This window comes from Bubalus bubalis, chromosome 17 (assembly GCF_019923935.1).
Source record: "Bubalus bubalis isolate 160015118507 breed Murrah chromosome 17, NDDB_SH_1, whole genome shotgun sequence".
In the NCBI taxonomy this organism is placed as follows: domain Eukaryota; kingdom Metazoa; phylum Chordata; class Mammalia; order Artiodactyla; family Bovidae; genus Bubalus; species Bubalus bubalis.
Window position 1 is genome coordinate 14,393,473 of NC_059173.1, and position 15,319 is coordinate 14,408,791.

At 42.6% G+C, this 15,319-nt stretch overlaps 1 protein-coding gene across 6 annotated transcripts in view; it reads right to left on the minus strand.

The window, feature by feature from the left end:
• SPRING1 (SREBF pathway regulator in golgi 1) overlaps window positions 1-15,319 on the minus strand; it is a 49,399-nt gene that overhangs the window by 30,755 nt on the left and 3,325 nt on the right. For 3 of the 6 annotated variants that reach the window (XM_025267582.3, XM_025267584.3, XM_025267581.3), the window contains exons 2-4: window positions 8,818-8,974; window positions 5,593-5,744; window positions 5,096-5,209 (exon numbers count right to left, since the gene is read on the minus strand). In XM_025267582.3, the coding sequence (XP_025123367.3) occupies window positions 5,096-5,209; window positions 5,593-5,744; window positions 8,818-8,974 (423 nt within the window). Of the gene's footprint in view, window positions 1-2,212; window positions 2,705-5,095; window positions 5,210-5,592; window positions 5,745-8,817; window positions 8,975-15,319 lie in introns of those variants that run through there. The other 3 variants (XM_006043042.4, XM_006043044.4, XM_025267583.3) reach the window with 3 other exon arrangements.

A 15,319-nucleotide genomic window follows, 5' to 3' on the forward strand; every position in this document is an offset into this window, starting at 1 on the left:
AAACCCTGTTTGAAAATCCTATCCGCTGCTTTTATAAGAGCTGCAGAGTTGTTCCTTTGATAACAGCTCCAGCGCTGCCAGGTCCAGGGCCACCCTGAGTCCCAGGCTGCGTTGAGGCGGGTGGCCCTTTCTGTACAGCACCCTTTTCTGGGAACGTTTCTTTCCCTTTCAGGACTTATCTTTACAGCTCCACCAACAAGCACGGCAGTTAAGATTCAGAATTGGGGGAAGTGGTTTAAATTAGCCAATTACCTTTCACCCCAAACATTCGGAATTTAATACATTTTCTTCTAAAGGAATTCTCGTTTCATCTTTGATCTTTTCCTAAAACCCAATGTGTATCACGCACTTTGCTGAGCTCTGGGCATACAAAACTAAGACAAGATTCCTAATTATGGAAACTTTCAATCGAAGGAACCAGAAACAAACCAGAGAGGGGAGTACAGAGGGGTCCAGGCTGGAAGCCTGGGGAGGCCCATGATGTTCCAGGTCCTTGGGAGGCTTCGCTACACAGTCTGCAGTACCCTGAGTTTCCCAAAACAGTTAACACACCTCTCAACTGACTACAGTACAGAGAAACACATTCCAGGACTGAATGAAAATGACCTTTGGATTATCGACCCAATCTGACTACTTATGCCACCTCTCCTCTCTTCTGGCCTGGACAATCCAGATCTATATGCTCTCAGGGGAGTGTTTATAGATGAATCAGCACTGGGGCGGGCGAGGGGCACCGGGAAGGACAGTGGACCCCCGAGCAGCAGATGAAGGTCATGTTCTGGTTCTGTCGTGGAGACCCAGGGAAGTCACTTCTCTCTATTACCTCATCTACAAGGTGGGAACAAGAGAGCTTAATTTTCTACTTAAGTTACAAAGACCGTGAAAACAGTGAAAATGCAAAACATGCACGCCAATGTTCAAATACAGAGTAAACAGGCACGGCTGACCTTTGATATAAACTGTTTCCACAGTAAATCTACTGTGAGTTATTGCTCAAGGGTTCAAATAAGCTCAAAGGAGAGGCTTGTCAGTGACAACCACCAGGAGACAGGCTGAGGTACCAAAAGCAGTGAGATGATGAAACAGGTAGACGTACTCACGCTTTCACAGAACACACACAGAAGCCAAAGAGCCTGATGCACACTAAATAAACTTCCTGGGATCTAACATTTAAAAACAACTGTCAGATAGTTTACCCTCTAAGAAAGTGGACTTAGGGGAACAACTAGCTTGGGAAGATAAGGGTGAGAAATAATGCGAAAGAGTTAAGGGAAATTCCCACTATGCAGACTTCAGAGATACAGAGGAAGGCAAAGCTCCACTGAAATAAAAACGCTGAAAGCGGGCTGTAAAACCTGTGCTCTGCTCCAAGGGCAGCAGCTGAACAACCGACAAAGAACGAGGGAGACCTTGACAGATCCAGAGGTTAGTGAAGGGCTCTGGGAAAGAACTGTGTGTGATAGCATGACTTCTGAGAGCAAAGAGCTGTATTATATGACAGGCACGACGTCTTGATCTAAGCCCCAAATACTGCTGGCATTGACCAGAGCGGGTTGTTGTACCAGAAGCACAGGAGGCCCCAAGTAAGCAGACCAGCGCCTGTGTGTCCTGAATCCACCGAGGGTAGATGTCTCCTTTAGCACCTTGACAGAAACTTGAGTTTTGTTCTTCATCTCTGTAAATCATAGAGAAACCAAATGTCCGTACCTGTTACATCTCCTGAAGCTGAAAGCAATAAAACAGGACCACTTACAGTCAGTTGCGAGATGTATCTTCACTTGGGAATCACCTTAACAATGGGTTCCCATGTCAGGAGAGGAGAAGGCCGCCCCGCAGGTGACTTTCTTGAGACTCCTGATGTTCCAGGGCTGAGAAGACCAGTCATTTCAACCAGGGCGTAGGAAACAGTTAACAAAACCCTCCAGGACAACAAGGCAGAATTTCTGGTTAAAACGATGCATGCACATCAGTAAACAAGCATATCCAAACAGACTAGAAAAAAACCTGAGAGCACACAGTGCCAGATGCCAGAAAGTTAGCACAGGATGTGAAGGGAACAGCATCTGAGTTTCTCCTGAAGATGCTGTCAAAACAAAACCAAAAATAAACCAGCTTGAGAGAACATGCACGTTTTAAGAGGCCGAAGTTTTAGTGGGTGAAGGGACGATTTCACTCATGAAACTCAAGAACACAAGAAAACAACACCAAGAACAACAATCTCCTTGAATATATTCCACTGTCAAGGCAAAACATTTTCCTACAGGAAACAGAATTTTCCCACCACTCCAAAGAAGTCCAATAAATAACTTTACAGTGAAGGGCCCGGGGAGAACACACAAAGGGGCCCACAGGTTCCCAAGCAGCCGCAGGGCTGAGGCGCCCAGAGCGCCGATGCCTCCGCCAGGTCACCCGCCGTTCTGTCTTTCTCGAATGCGACCCGCTGGCGTTTCCAACTGCTTTACGGAGCAAGTCCATCTGGTCAGCCCGGGGGTGAGTGAGGCCACAGAGCACAGCACAAGAAGTGGTCATAATCAAGTCTTCTCTCGAAGACCAGAGAAAAGCTTCAGGCTGCAAGTTCTTCAGCAGCACATCCTCCCAGAGGGCCGAGTCCCCCACAGCGTCACGCGGGGAAGAGCTCGGGAGGGCTCTCTCCGTAGCAGTACTTTGCTATGGGATCCCTATAGGTGTTCTCGTGCTGCACGCTCTGTTGGCAAAACGGAAGAGAAGAGCGCTGTGAGAGAGAGCAGGATGGCGGCCAGCATACGCCCCCTGAGGGAGTCCAGGTGAGCCCAGCTCCAAAATGTCACCAGGGCACCCTCTGCAACCAAGGCAGATGCTCGGCACGGAATGCCAACGAAGGGCATGAGAAAGGACAGAGTGTCACAGGACCGTTTCTTTTACACACACGAGTGAGTTTTTTAAAACCCAGCTGTGACTAGGACAACCTGAGACAATAAACTTCCCTCAAATTATTTTAAGTCAGATTAAGATCCAGCAGGTGTCTTGCACTTGACCCTGTGCTTCAAAGTAATTCGGCCCCTGGCACTGCACCCTGCAGAGGTGAAGGCCCCCGGCACTGCACCCTGCAGAGGTGAAGGCCCCCGGCACTGCGCCCTGCAGAGGGGAAGGCCCCCGGCACTGCGCCCTGCAGAGGGGAAGGCCCCCGGCACTGCGCCCTGCAGAGGGGAAGGCCCCCGGCACTGTGCCCTGCAGAGGGGAAGGCCCCCGGCACTGCGCCCTGCAGAGGGGAAGGCCCCCGGCACTGCGCCCTGCAGAGGGGAAGGCCCCCGGCACTGCGCCCTGCAGAGGGGAAGGCCCCCGGCACTGCGCCCTGCAGAGGGGAAGGCCCCCGGCACTGCGCCCTGCAGAGGGGAAGGCCCCCGGCACTGTACCCTGCAGAGACGAAGGAGCTGCACTTCCAATTGCTTCCATCAAGGTTTGTGTATCTAAGGGCTGGCACATGAGCAAAACACCACGGTACCACGCAAATGCTTGACCACATCTGGCCAAGCAAATGAAGTGTGACAACAGATAATCAGCCTCGATGACTAATTTTTCAGCAATTTGTTTTCATACAAGCAACTTGAATTTTTGGCTATTCAAGAATTCATTAATTAATCTAAGACCAAGGCTAAATATCTAAATTGTAAGTATTAATCCAATTTATAGTCATGCAGCCAACTCTGCTTCTTGGGACACTGTTATAAAGGCAAACTGGCAACTGGGAATTTTCTCTTTACAATGAAAAAGCAAAGTCAAGAAAGTTTAGCATCTTCAGTCAAGTTTGGAATTAACTCCTGGGTTTTATCAGTTAAGGAAAGAAAACACCTGGCCTTTTTTCTATTTTTCATTTCTCAGAATGAGAGTATGAATCAAAGTCACAGGTTCAAACTTCCTCCACATTTCCTTTAAAGTCTATTCAAATGGAACGCTCTTTCAGCAAAACAAGGCCATTAGGAATTTCTTCATGTTTCAAATACTCATTATAATCCCTGAAACATTTACCCAACAATGCTAGATACCGTTAAGAGCAGATCAGAGACATACAGAGTATCATAAAACCCAAAGGAGGACTACAGAAATCTGGCAAAGGGTGTAAGAGTTCCAGATAATGGCAAATGAGTCATGTATCTCAGACAGAGCCAGGTCAATCTTGGAGACACCATGAAGGAAAGCCAGAGGAAATGTGCTTGTATAACGAACACATTTGGTGATTTTACAGAGAGCACTCCAACCACCACCCAGTCACAAAGGCTGAGAGCAGAGGACGGGAAGTCAAAAGGCAAAAAGGTTCAGACGCTTTCAGCAGCTGGTGCCATGTTTAATGCCCAAAGAGCAAAGCATTTAATGACAACATGCTAGAAAGTACTGAAAGCTTAACGACCTACAGATTTATCTGTGTATTTTTCTACACCCACTGGCCCCATGCCCTTGAATCCTAAAATAAACCACATTTTTGTCCCAGAATAACTTAGTACCCACTCTAAACGAGTGGTGGCTAGAAAGTTTTAGTCAAATTTCAGTCAAAGACAGAGGAGAGAGCTTCTCTCAGGAATTTGACTAGTAGCACTTAAAATGCAAACAAGCTAATCAGACAGGGAACATGCAAGTTAGTTAGACCTTGATTTAAATAAATATAAATATTTTACATCCCTAAATCATATAAATCTCACGTTGACATTCTAAATACAGTCAGCCCTCTGTATCCACAGGGTCCGCATACATGGGTTCAACCAACGGCAGATCAAAAGTATTTCAAAAAACTCCACAAAGTTCCAAAAAGCAAAACATGGCCTTTACACTGTATTAGTTATTATAAGTAATCTAGAAACGCTTTAAAGCATACAGAAGGATGGAGGGAGGTAATATGCAAACATTATGCCATTTTATATGAGCATTTAGGAATTTGGGGTCCTGGAACCAAATATCCTCAGATACCAAGGGATGACTGTACAATCAATCCCCCAAAGTTCCATTTAAATCTCTTCTCCATTATCACCCCACCAAAGGGCCCCCAGTGCAGATTTTCAAGTTTTCTTCCAGACGTTGATTCCCACTGGCCCACCCCACCACCAGAGGCATCGTGGCTTCTGACCTGGGATGAGGTCCTGCATTTAGCCAAACACAATTCAAAGTGATCTTCAACTGCCATGAAGAGGTTCTGGAATGCCACAGCTGCCCGGTTGAGGAAGCGCTCCAGGAGGAGTTGCTGTGGAAACAAAAGTTAGTACCTATAATAAATTCCAAACTCAGCAGCACAAGGTAACCTTGGAAACTTCTCCTAAAGTAAGAGACTGCTGATGCAGGGAGGGGAGGGAGAGGAAGAGAGGCTTACATGAGCAGGAGGCTGGTGTCCTATTCTTCAGACATCTGACTGGGAATACAACAGCCCACTCTACCAAAGCACAGCTGGAGGAAAGAGAACTACCTTCTTCCCTTGCAGACAAAGGCTACCTCACAGCAGCCATTTCTGACACCTACACAAGGTTCTCTTCTATTTTCAAAGAATCCCACAGAAAGATTCTAATGCTCAATGTGAAATGCAAGCAGAAAAATGAAAGGAGACGCAGCACAAGGAGCGACTCTCCATACCTTGCTGGGCTGCAGGCAGCAGGAGACACAGTACTCGTAGGCGCTACAGCAGCCACTGGACAAGCAGCCGTCACAGCAGTACTGCTTCGTGCCAGGGACGTTGACGTTACAGCAGCCGTTCACCAGCAAATCTCTCCTCTCACAAACGTAACCTGAAAGGCAGAGACTAACCTGAGTATACACCTAGCAGTCCCCTACCTGTCCTCCAGGGGCGATCACACGGCAGCAATCAAAGTCCGGCTCCCAAAGAACACAAAGCCAGAGTCTGGAGTCAGCAGCATCCTAAAGACCACAGAGTTTGGAATCAGACGGTGTTCAATCAGAGCTTCCTATCTGCATGCAGCAGTTTACAGGAAACACAGACTCCTATTTTATAAGTAGGCTGCTGCAGCTAAGTCACTTCAGTCGTGTCCGACTCTGTGCAACCCTATAGATGGCAGCCCACCAGGCTCCCCCGTCCCTGGGATTCTCCAGGCAAGAACACTGGAGTGGGTTGCCATTTCCTTCTCCAGTGCATGAAAGTGAAAAGTGAAAGTGAAGTCGCTCAGTCATGCCCGACTCTTAGCGACCCCATGGACTGCAGCCTACCAGGCTCCTCCGTCCATGGGATTTTCCAGGCAAGAGTACTGGAGTGGGGTGCCATTGCCTTCTCCATATAAAAAGTGTGTGTGAAGTTTTGTTTTGTTTTGTTTTTAATCTAGGAGGATCTCATTTTCAGGAATGAACGCCTTGTTTTTTTTCCTCTCTTCAGGGAAACAAAGGCCATGTGATGATTAAATCAAATATGTGACCGCAGACTAAAAGGTCATTTAGGTGGATTAGGATGTATATAGCCTAGGCTATATACGAACAAAAAAAACCTCACACACACTTTTTATATGGAGAAGGCAATGGCACCCCACTCCAGTACTCAGGGAAACAAAGGCCTGTTCTAACCTATACAAGCCAATTTTTCATCTATGCCTGGAGAAAAAGTCATGCTTTTTCAAACAAAAATCTGAAGAGAGGAAAAAAAACAAGGCGTTCATTCCTGAAAATGAGATCCTCCTAGATTAAAAACAAAACAAAAACCAAAACAAACAAAAAAAACTTCACACTCACTTTTTATAAATACCTTTCATATACTTGCCATTTCACATCTAACCTTTAGAAACTGATTTAGGCTGTTTTTAAGTATACAGAGCAGGGATTCAATTAGCCCTCAGCATTAGGGAATGCCAGTACTCAATAAGACCAAAGGAATAAAAATCCTAATTTCCTCCACTCATCATCTAAGTACACCCCCTCCAACTCAGTTCATGCATTCATATTCAACTTTAAGAAAAGAATCTCCTTACAAAAGTGAACTTATTTTTCATAGCTGCTACAGACAATTCTCTACACCCTTCCGGGAGTGGGACAGAAAAATATAAGCATAAGTCCATGAGGGACACCACCTGGCCCATGGGCAAACTCCCAGGTGCAGGCCCATGCCCATAGGTGCAGAGCAGCTGTTCCTCACATCCTTCCATTCCAAATGCCCCAGCTTCATAATCCTCAGAGAATGAGACCTCGTGAAGCAAGAGGTTGTTTTCAGAAACCATTCTGGAAAACAAAGTCTGTGCAAATGCAGGAGGCACCAGTAAAATAACAATGGAAGAGGCAAGAAGGGCCCTCACTCCATACTAGGGAAACTGAGGCCTCTGAGAAGCCGATCCCACTTATCTGGGTGCTGGTGCTTCTTGTCGTTGCTGTGGTAGTTTTAACTATGTGGTTTTGTCTTCTAAAGTAAGAGAGGATGATCCTAACGCCACATTAAATGTTTCTGGGATTCTTCCTAACTATTCTTACTCATCATCTTCACAGGAATTACAAATTAAAAATCCAAATAAGCCAGCATGTTCCTTAAAATTCTGCCCCAAATGATACAGAGTATCTTATCATGAAATCTGTCAGAAAGATGTAAAATATTACCCTTGTGGAAATGATCTTTCTGCCCTTTTCTCTTTTCCATGTTCTAAGTGTTGGCATCTTAGGTCTTCTATTTTTCCCCAGTACAATCTGTCAATATTTAGCTTTGAAACCAGATCTTTGTAACTTCTGGTGAAAGAAAGCCCATCAAGATTTCTCCTTTTGAATCTGGAGAAGCGCACTCTTACAGACATTATTTCCAACAAGGAGTCCTGTGAGATCACAATCTCAGAGTGTGCTGCTCCTGACTGGGAAACCAACTTATAACCTTTGCAAAGTTTCTAACTCTATTGGTTGTCTTACTGAATAAGGTGTAACTCTGGCAATACTCATGTTGGTGGCATCTGCTCGCTAAAACGCAAAAATTTCCTGCAAGTTTTCTTTATTACACTGTTTATCTCCTCTTGTGTATTCAGGGAGGTAATATAAAACATATCGTTCTTGGATTTTTATTGATTGGTTCTTGGAACTTTTTACTTAAGAAATCTGAGAGTCTTTGTCTCATTTGAATTAATCAGAGGGAAATCATTCTTTTGCTAGCTATGACCAAAGGAAAAGACAAACTGTCATTTATAACCTAATATTAAATAATAAAGTCAAGGCATAAGATTTCAAGCTTTCTCACTGGATATCATACGAACTAAAGTCTGTAAGAAAAAAGCACTGAATTCCAACTTCAGTCCTGGTCCTAGTCCTAGGTCTACGCCTGCCTGACTAGCTGGGTCATACTGTGGAGGTAGCTTCCCTTAACTGAACTTTACTCTATTAAAACAAAACACATGTTATTTGCAATTTAATCTGCTTTTTCAATGTAATCTTAAAAACAGAGCTCAACACTGTTTAGTTTTCCTGATTCTTTCCTTTAATCCCAAATAACCTCATATGCTCTGACACCTTTGAGATCTTTTAGGAAAAGTTTTTTTTTCTTAATTATTTTACTGGGGTTGCAAACTTTAAAACACACCCACATATGCACTGTAGTCTCATTTTAAAGACAGTACCTGTCTTCATTTTGTTGAGCTTCATCAGGTATCAATGAAGACTCTAATTCAAGGTTACTGTTATCAATTTCAGCATTGTTAGGTTTATAATTCATTTGTTCTGAGACTGACAGCAAAATTTACTCTTGCAAAACAAACCAGATTATTTGCAAACCACCAGCTGAAAAAGGAAAAAAACCCACAAAACTACTGAGGAATTCTGACCACCATTTGGATAGTCGACATTAAGGAAAAGTGGCACCAGACTGCAGGAGAGGAAGGGAGCCAGCCTCACCCAGTTCATCTGTGATGAGGTGTTTCCCCTGAATGGAGTTTCGGCACTGGTTGCTGGGTCGACTACTATTGCCCAAATTAAACTGTACTTTCCATGGGATGGGTTGATCGTGGTCTTGGACCTGGAGGAGATTCCGATCTCTCACTGCCCTCTCCTCCTACAAAGAGACCATAAATGAGAAGGTTAAACTATCGTTTCTTGCATTTTCACCAATTTTTCATATAAACTACAGTAATAGGACAAAAACAATATAAAAAAGCTTGCACAACAGGAAACCTCACTTGGTATAAGAAAAGTCTGGGCCAAAGTCATTTTTTAAAAAATGCAAAATAAACCTGAAGGAAGAAGTAATAAATTAGGGCTATGCTTTAATATTTACATAAATGCCCCTGGATTAAGTACACATTATAAATGTGTACAAAAGCATTAATTTCTTAAAAAAATTTGGAGGGGAAGAGTTTTGAACTTTCTGACAGAAAATCATTTAAAACATTTTTTATGTTAAAGTAAACATTTACATTGGGGAATAGAATGTAAAATCTGAATACATTTTTAAAAAAGGAAACTTCAAAGAAACTTTCCAACTGTCATTTCAGACAATACTGGAACATATCACAGGTAACAAGGTTACTTTAATTTGCAGTGAGGAACAGTGGTAAACTAATGGGAACACTGAATTAAGAGCTTGATTTTAGGTGCAAGAGCATGGAAACTTGCAAATTTTTTCTATGAAAAAATACTGAGTACATGACACTTGGAGCCTCCCAGGTGGCGCCAGTGGTAAACAACCTGCCTGCAAATGCAACAGACATAAGACACGCAGGTTTGATCCCTGGGTCAGGAAGAGCCCCTGGAGGAGTGCACGGCAACCGACTCCAGTATTCTTGCCTGGAGAATCCCATGAACAGAGGAACCTGGTGGGCTGCAGTCCACTGGGTTGTACAGAGTCGAACATGACTGAAGCAACTTAGCAAGCAAGCAATGTGACCCTTAGAATATATATCTTTCTTTACAAAAGACACCCACGTCAGACAGCCTTTACCTAGACACGCAAAGTGAGGAGCTTCTCTAGAGGCAAGAGTTTAGACCTTTTCTCCTAGCCCCCATGCCACAGTTAGACTTTCCAATCTGCCTTGTTATACTCTTAAGACAAACTAAGTAAGATGCCCGAGAGCCAAAACACAGACCATGCCATCTTCTGATTCAGGAGACAGCCACCTTCTGAATTACTCAACCTATCTATTGTTGGAAAACAAAACTAGGATAAGACTCCCTCTGAGAGACGCTGTGTATACGGGTGTGTATATACGGGCCCCTAGTGGCTTAGTGGTGAAGAATCTGCCTGCAACACAGGGTTCAATCCCTGAGTTGAGAAGATTCCCTGGAGAAGGGAATGACAACCCACTCCAGTATTCTTGCCAGGGAAGTCCCACAGACAGAGGATAATTTAACCATTCTACCATTTTAATAGAGCTCTGTGGCTTCTGCCATTAAGAATGATTTGTCGTGTGTCATTGAGCAAAAGGGACTAACCTTGAAAGGTGATGACAAAGGTTATACTTTAAGACAACAGAAAAGAGTTATTTTTCTGGGAAGAGTTATTTAATATTTACAACATGCATATCCACATATACTTTGGCACAGCAAACACATTTTTGAAACCTAGCCTCTAGACAGTACCAATGTGTAAGGGTGTATGAGGATGTCCACTATAGGACTGTTTATGTGATAGAAAAAAAAAACAGGAACCCCAACCACAAAGAAATGATTGAATAAACATGGATAGCTATGGCTATTACCAAAAAAAAATAGACATGACTGATGTGTATTTACCTACAGTAGGAGTCCTTAAACATGACTTGCACATTAGATTATATAGGACACTTAAATTCTGATTCCAGAGTCCAACTCCAGACTGAGTAAAAAGCTCTGTGGGTGGGACCTGGGAGTCATTATTTTTTCAAAGCACTCAGATGATATAACAAACAGGGCTGCAGATCACTGATGTCCTTAGTATATTAAGCTAAAAAACAAGTTACGGAATAATGTGCATATTACCACATGTTGTATTACAATAATAACTGTATTAATGTATACATACAAGTTTGTAAGAGCTGAGATAAAGGCATGGAAAGATACACTACAGACCATTAACATGGAAAGGACTGGTGATTATTACCATCTTTCATCTTTGGAAAAGTTTCATTTTTAATTTAAAGTAAAATGATAAGTTATTAAAAACATGATTATCATTAACAATAGGCGACACTAGTGAGCAATCTACAGGAACTCTACCCTTGAAACTTCTCTGTAAACCCATAATTATTCCAAATTAAGTTTATTATTTAAAAAAACCATGATTACCAATCTGAAAGACATAAATATCCCACAATCCCATTACTTAAATAAAGCTGTAGCCATTTCTGCATGTTAACTTCTAGCCTTTGACCCCAGCATTTATACTACAAATTAGGATGCTTCACATTCAGCTCCTCTTGACACTAATTGGATGGTAAACGATTCAAGTACCTACATTATCTTGATAATCATTTTCGAGGCTATATAATAATCCATCATGTTGATATGCTGTAATTTAGTAAACACATCCTCTACAGATCAATGTTTCAGCCTGCCCCAGGTTTTGATAACAGCACTGCAATAAAAATGGAGACCTTTTGCGTATTCTCTTGCATCATTTATGGTAGGAATTATTATTAGAAGTAGACTCAATGCTATAATTCATTTCAGTCAGTCGTGTCTGACTCTTTGTGACCCCATGGAATGCAGCACACCAGGCTTCCCTGTTCATCACCAACTCCTGGAACCTACTCAAACTCGTGTCCATTGTGTCGCTGATGCCATCCAACCATCTCATCCTCTGTCACCCCCTTCTTCTCTTGCCTTCAATCGTTCCCACCATCAGGGTCTTCTGACCTGACTGAATGAATCAGTTCTTCGCACAGTGCTAGATAATTTTCCAAAAGTTATATATGCCACTTGTAACATTACCAGCATTTAAATAACACTGTGCCACACCAGTACTGAATTCTGTTCCTTAATTTACTAAAGGTAAAACAGTCCTGCCAGGTGGCTTTAATTTCTATTCTCCCAGCTGGTAAATAATCCACCTGCAATGCAGGAGACTCCGGTTCAATTTCTGGGTTGGGAAGATCCGCTGGAGAAGGGATAGACTACCCACTCCAGTATACTTGGACTTCCCTGGTGGCTCAGCTGGTAAAGAATCCGCCTGCAATGTGGGGGAACTAGATTCAATCCTTGGGTTGGGAAGATTCTCTGGAGAAGTGAACAGCTACCCACTCTAGTATGCCGGCCTGGAGAATTCCATGGACTGTATAGTCCGTGGAGTCACAACGAGTCAGATATGACTGAGCTACTTTCACTTTCCCCTCTCTTTTTTTTCTTTTGAACTAGCATCAGCATGAACAAGAAGGGTTATACAAAAACAACATCAGTATTACTCGGTTGGGGGAAGAATGAGAGCTAAATGCAGAAGCCTTGGGAATATGGACAAATCACTTAGGTGCACACTGCTTAACCACCTGTAAATTCACGCTCCTCTGCTCTGTTGGGGCTGTATCAGTTAACGAGATAATCAAGCTATGTCCAAGCTAAACTACACTAAAATGCTACCCTAGATAAATTAATAGCCATAAAGACTTAAGAGGCTGGTCAAAGTACAGTAAACTGGATTTACAGTATAGCAAGGTTGAAAGTGCTCTTCAAATTACTCTCAAACTTTCCTGTTATTCCTCCTGAAAGAAAACAAGCATTCACGGACAAGGGCATTCCAGAAGGACCTCTTCCACATTACTATGATCCTGGAAAACAGAAAGGCAATGCTCCCAGCATTTGAGATTGTTTTCAAACCTGAATATTCACAGCCTTGCCAAAAGGATTGGGTCAGCGTTGTACAACCAGAAAAGACTGTACAAGACAGTGTGTAGGACATAATGACAAGTGTAATGAATTAGCACACAGCTGTTTTTCCAAAGGTCCACTTTTACAAAGATGTGGTGAAGGGGCACTGAAGGGATTCCTTCACTGAACAAGCAGCTTTAAACCTTTCCCCAGCTGGTCCACCTACCCTAACAGGCTGTCTCAATTTTAAACATCCCCTCCCAATATGTATTTTCTCATTTCAGATCCATCCAAAGGTACCAAGTTCTTACAATGTGTTAAGGATACAGAAAGAAAGGTAGCTGGGTTCTCTATTTTCAAAGCGCCTCCAGAATTTTCATAAACTACAAGCAACAATAGAAATGTTTTATTACTAATGTATATTACTTAACCTCTGATTTAAAAGGGGGTATATTGATAACTGGGGCTTCCCAGGTGGCACAGAGTTAAAGAATCCGCCTTCCAATGCAGGAGACACAAAAGACATGAGTTTTGATCCCTGGGTTGGGAAGGTCCCCTGGAGTAGGAAATGGCAACCTGCTCCAATATTCTTGCCTGGAAAATTCCAAGGACAAAGGAGCCTGGTGGGCTACAGTCCATGGGGTAGCAGAGAGTCAGACACAACTGAGCGCCAGAGCACGTGAGCACACATATTAATACCTGTCCTATTTTTCAGGAGCTAGCCTAAGGGTCAAATGAGATACGCGTCCCATGTGAGCAGTGAGGCACCTAAGTATAAGGCACTGTCATTAAAAGAGTCGCTTATGGTTCTCAAAAGTAAAAGAAAAAAAGGGAGACGAAGGCCAGAGGGAATCCTGAATGTCCAATATTCAGGGAATGACAAATAAATATAACCTGATCATGGAAAATTTTAGTTATAAAAAATTTATACTTAAAGCTTTTAAAGATGGGGAAAATGCATACATGTTAAGTGAAAAAAGAGTATGCCCCAACTATATGTTTAAAATATGAAAATGAAGAAAGAAAATATGCCCAAATATCATCAGTGAATCCCTCTGGTTGCTGAGATTAAAGTTAACTGTTTTCCTTGTCTAACCTATGCAGTACTTTACAAACTCTGAAAGGTATATGTACTTTCGTGATTAGTGAAAAATAGAACAAAAACACAGATTAGCAACTCTCTCTTATGATTTATTACACTTTAGACAGTGTCTAACTTGAAACCAATTTACATACTTAATTACTTAAAAGATGATGATGTTCATATATTCTCAAGTAGTTATGCACATAGCCCTGACACTTTCAGAAGTGCACTACTTGAACAACTATGAGAACAGTTATTGACATGAGAGGACCTCTAAGGACCCTTCTGACTCCAAGACTGGGAATTCTTTCGTCTCAGCTCAAACGCCCCAGAGTTAGGCCCACCTTGCTGCTCTAGCATAGTACCTTGTTTTGTTTTCTTTATATTACTAGTTGTTGTGTGAAATAATCCTGCTCATTTGCCATTTCTACCCCTCACCCCCTACAGAATACAGGCTCTTGGAGAGTCAGACTCCATCTGCTTTGCCCCCCACTGTATCACCATCATCTAGCAGACACTGCCTAGTGCAGTTGGTTTTCACTAAAACATTTGTTAAATCAGCGTGCCCAAGTCACCTGGCACCCAGCCCTCTCCCCCAATGGCATCCCCACCAAGGTCACTAATTTCTCTTGTGTTCCCATACCTACAATTTAAACTATCCCCCAAAGCATTAATTAACATGAAAACTAAAGAAAAGAGGAATTCAAAGCTGTAGAGAATAATCAACTATTCTCTAGGCAAAAAATGGCTGCATCTGCTCCAAGAGTTCAGTCTCACTGAAGCAGAGCTAAGGATCATATGAAGCTTTGGAGTTTTTCAGTCTCCTTTCAATTAATTCTAACCATTCCCACCCCGCCTTCCTGTCCAATAGCTCTGTTACAGATGGAGCCTGAGTCTAGGCAAAATGGAGCCCACTCGCCTCAAGCCACTGATCTCAGGAGTGCCGAAGACCAAAACGGGAGCAGAGAACAGAGCCGGCAAGCAAACTCACACGTGTGTAAGAGCATCAGTCAGATTGGGATGATGTTCATCTCACAAAAGTCCACGGACCCTTTATACTCTTAAAAATTATTCAGGACTTCAATATGTGGGTCATTGAGGGTTATGGCTATTGATAGTTATCATATTAGAAATTAAAACATAACTTCTTAAAACATTTATTTTAAATAAGCTATTTGTTTAAAAATAACAATAATGAGCCCATTACATATCAAACAGTTTTTCATGTGCGTGTGAAAAAGAATGTTTTTCAAAACAAAAATATGTATTTGGTGAGATGAGAAAATGTTTTTACATTTCTGGAAATGTTTTTAATGCCTGGCTCAATGGAAAACAGCTGGATTCTCACAACTCCCTCTGCATCCAATCTATTGCAATATATTGTTCAGGTTGAAGCTTATGAAGAAAATCTATCTCATACAGATGTGCAGTTGGAAGTAGAAAGAATATTTTAGTGGTTTTTCCAGAAAATTATGGATAATCTTTGATAGTACATCAAAAACTTGACAAGTATAGTTTCTTAAAGCTCACTGCAAATGG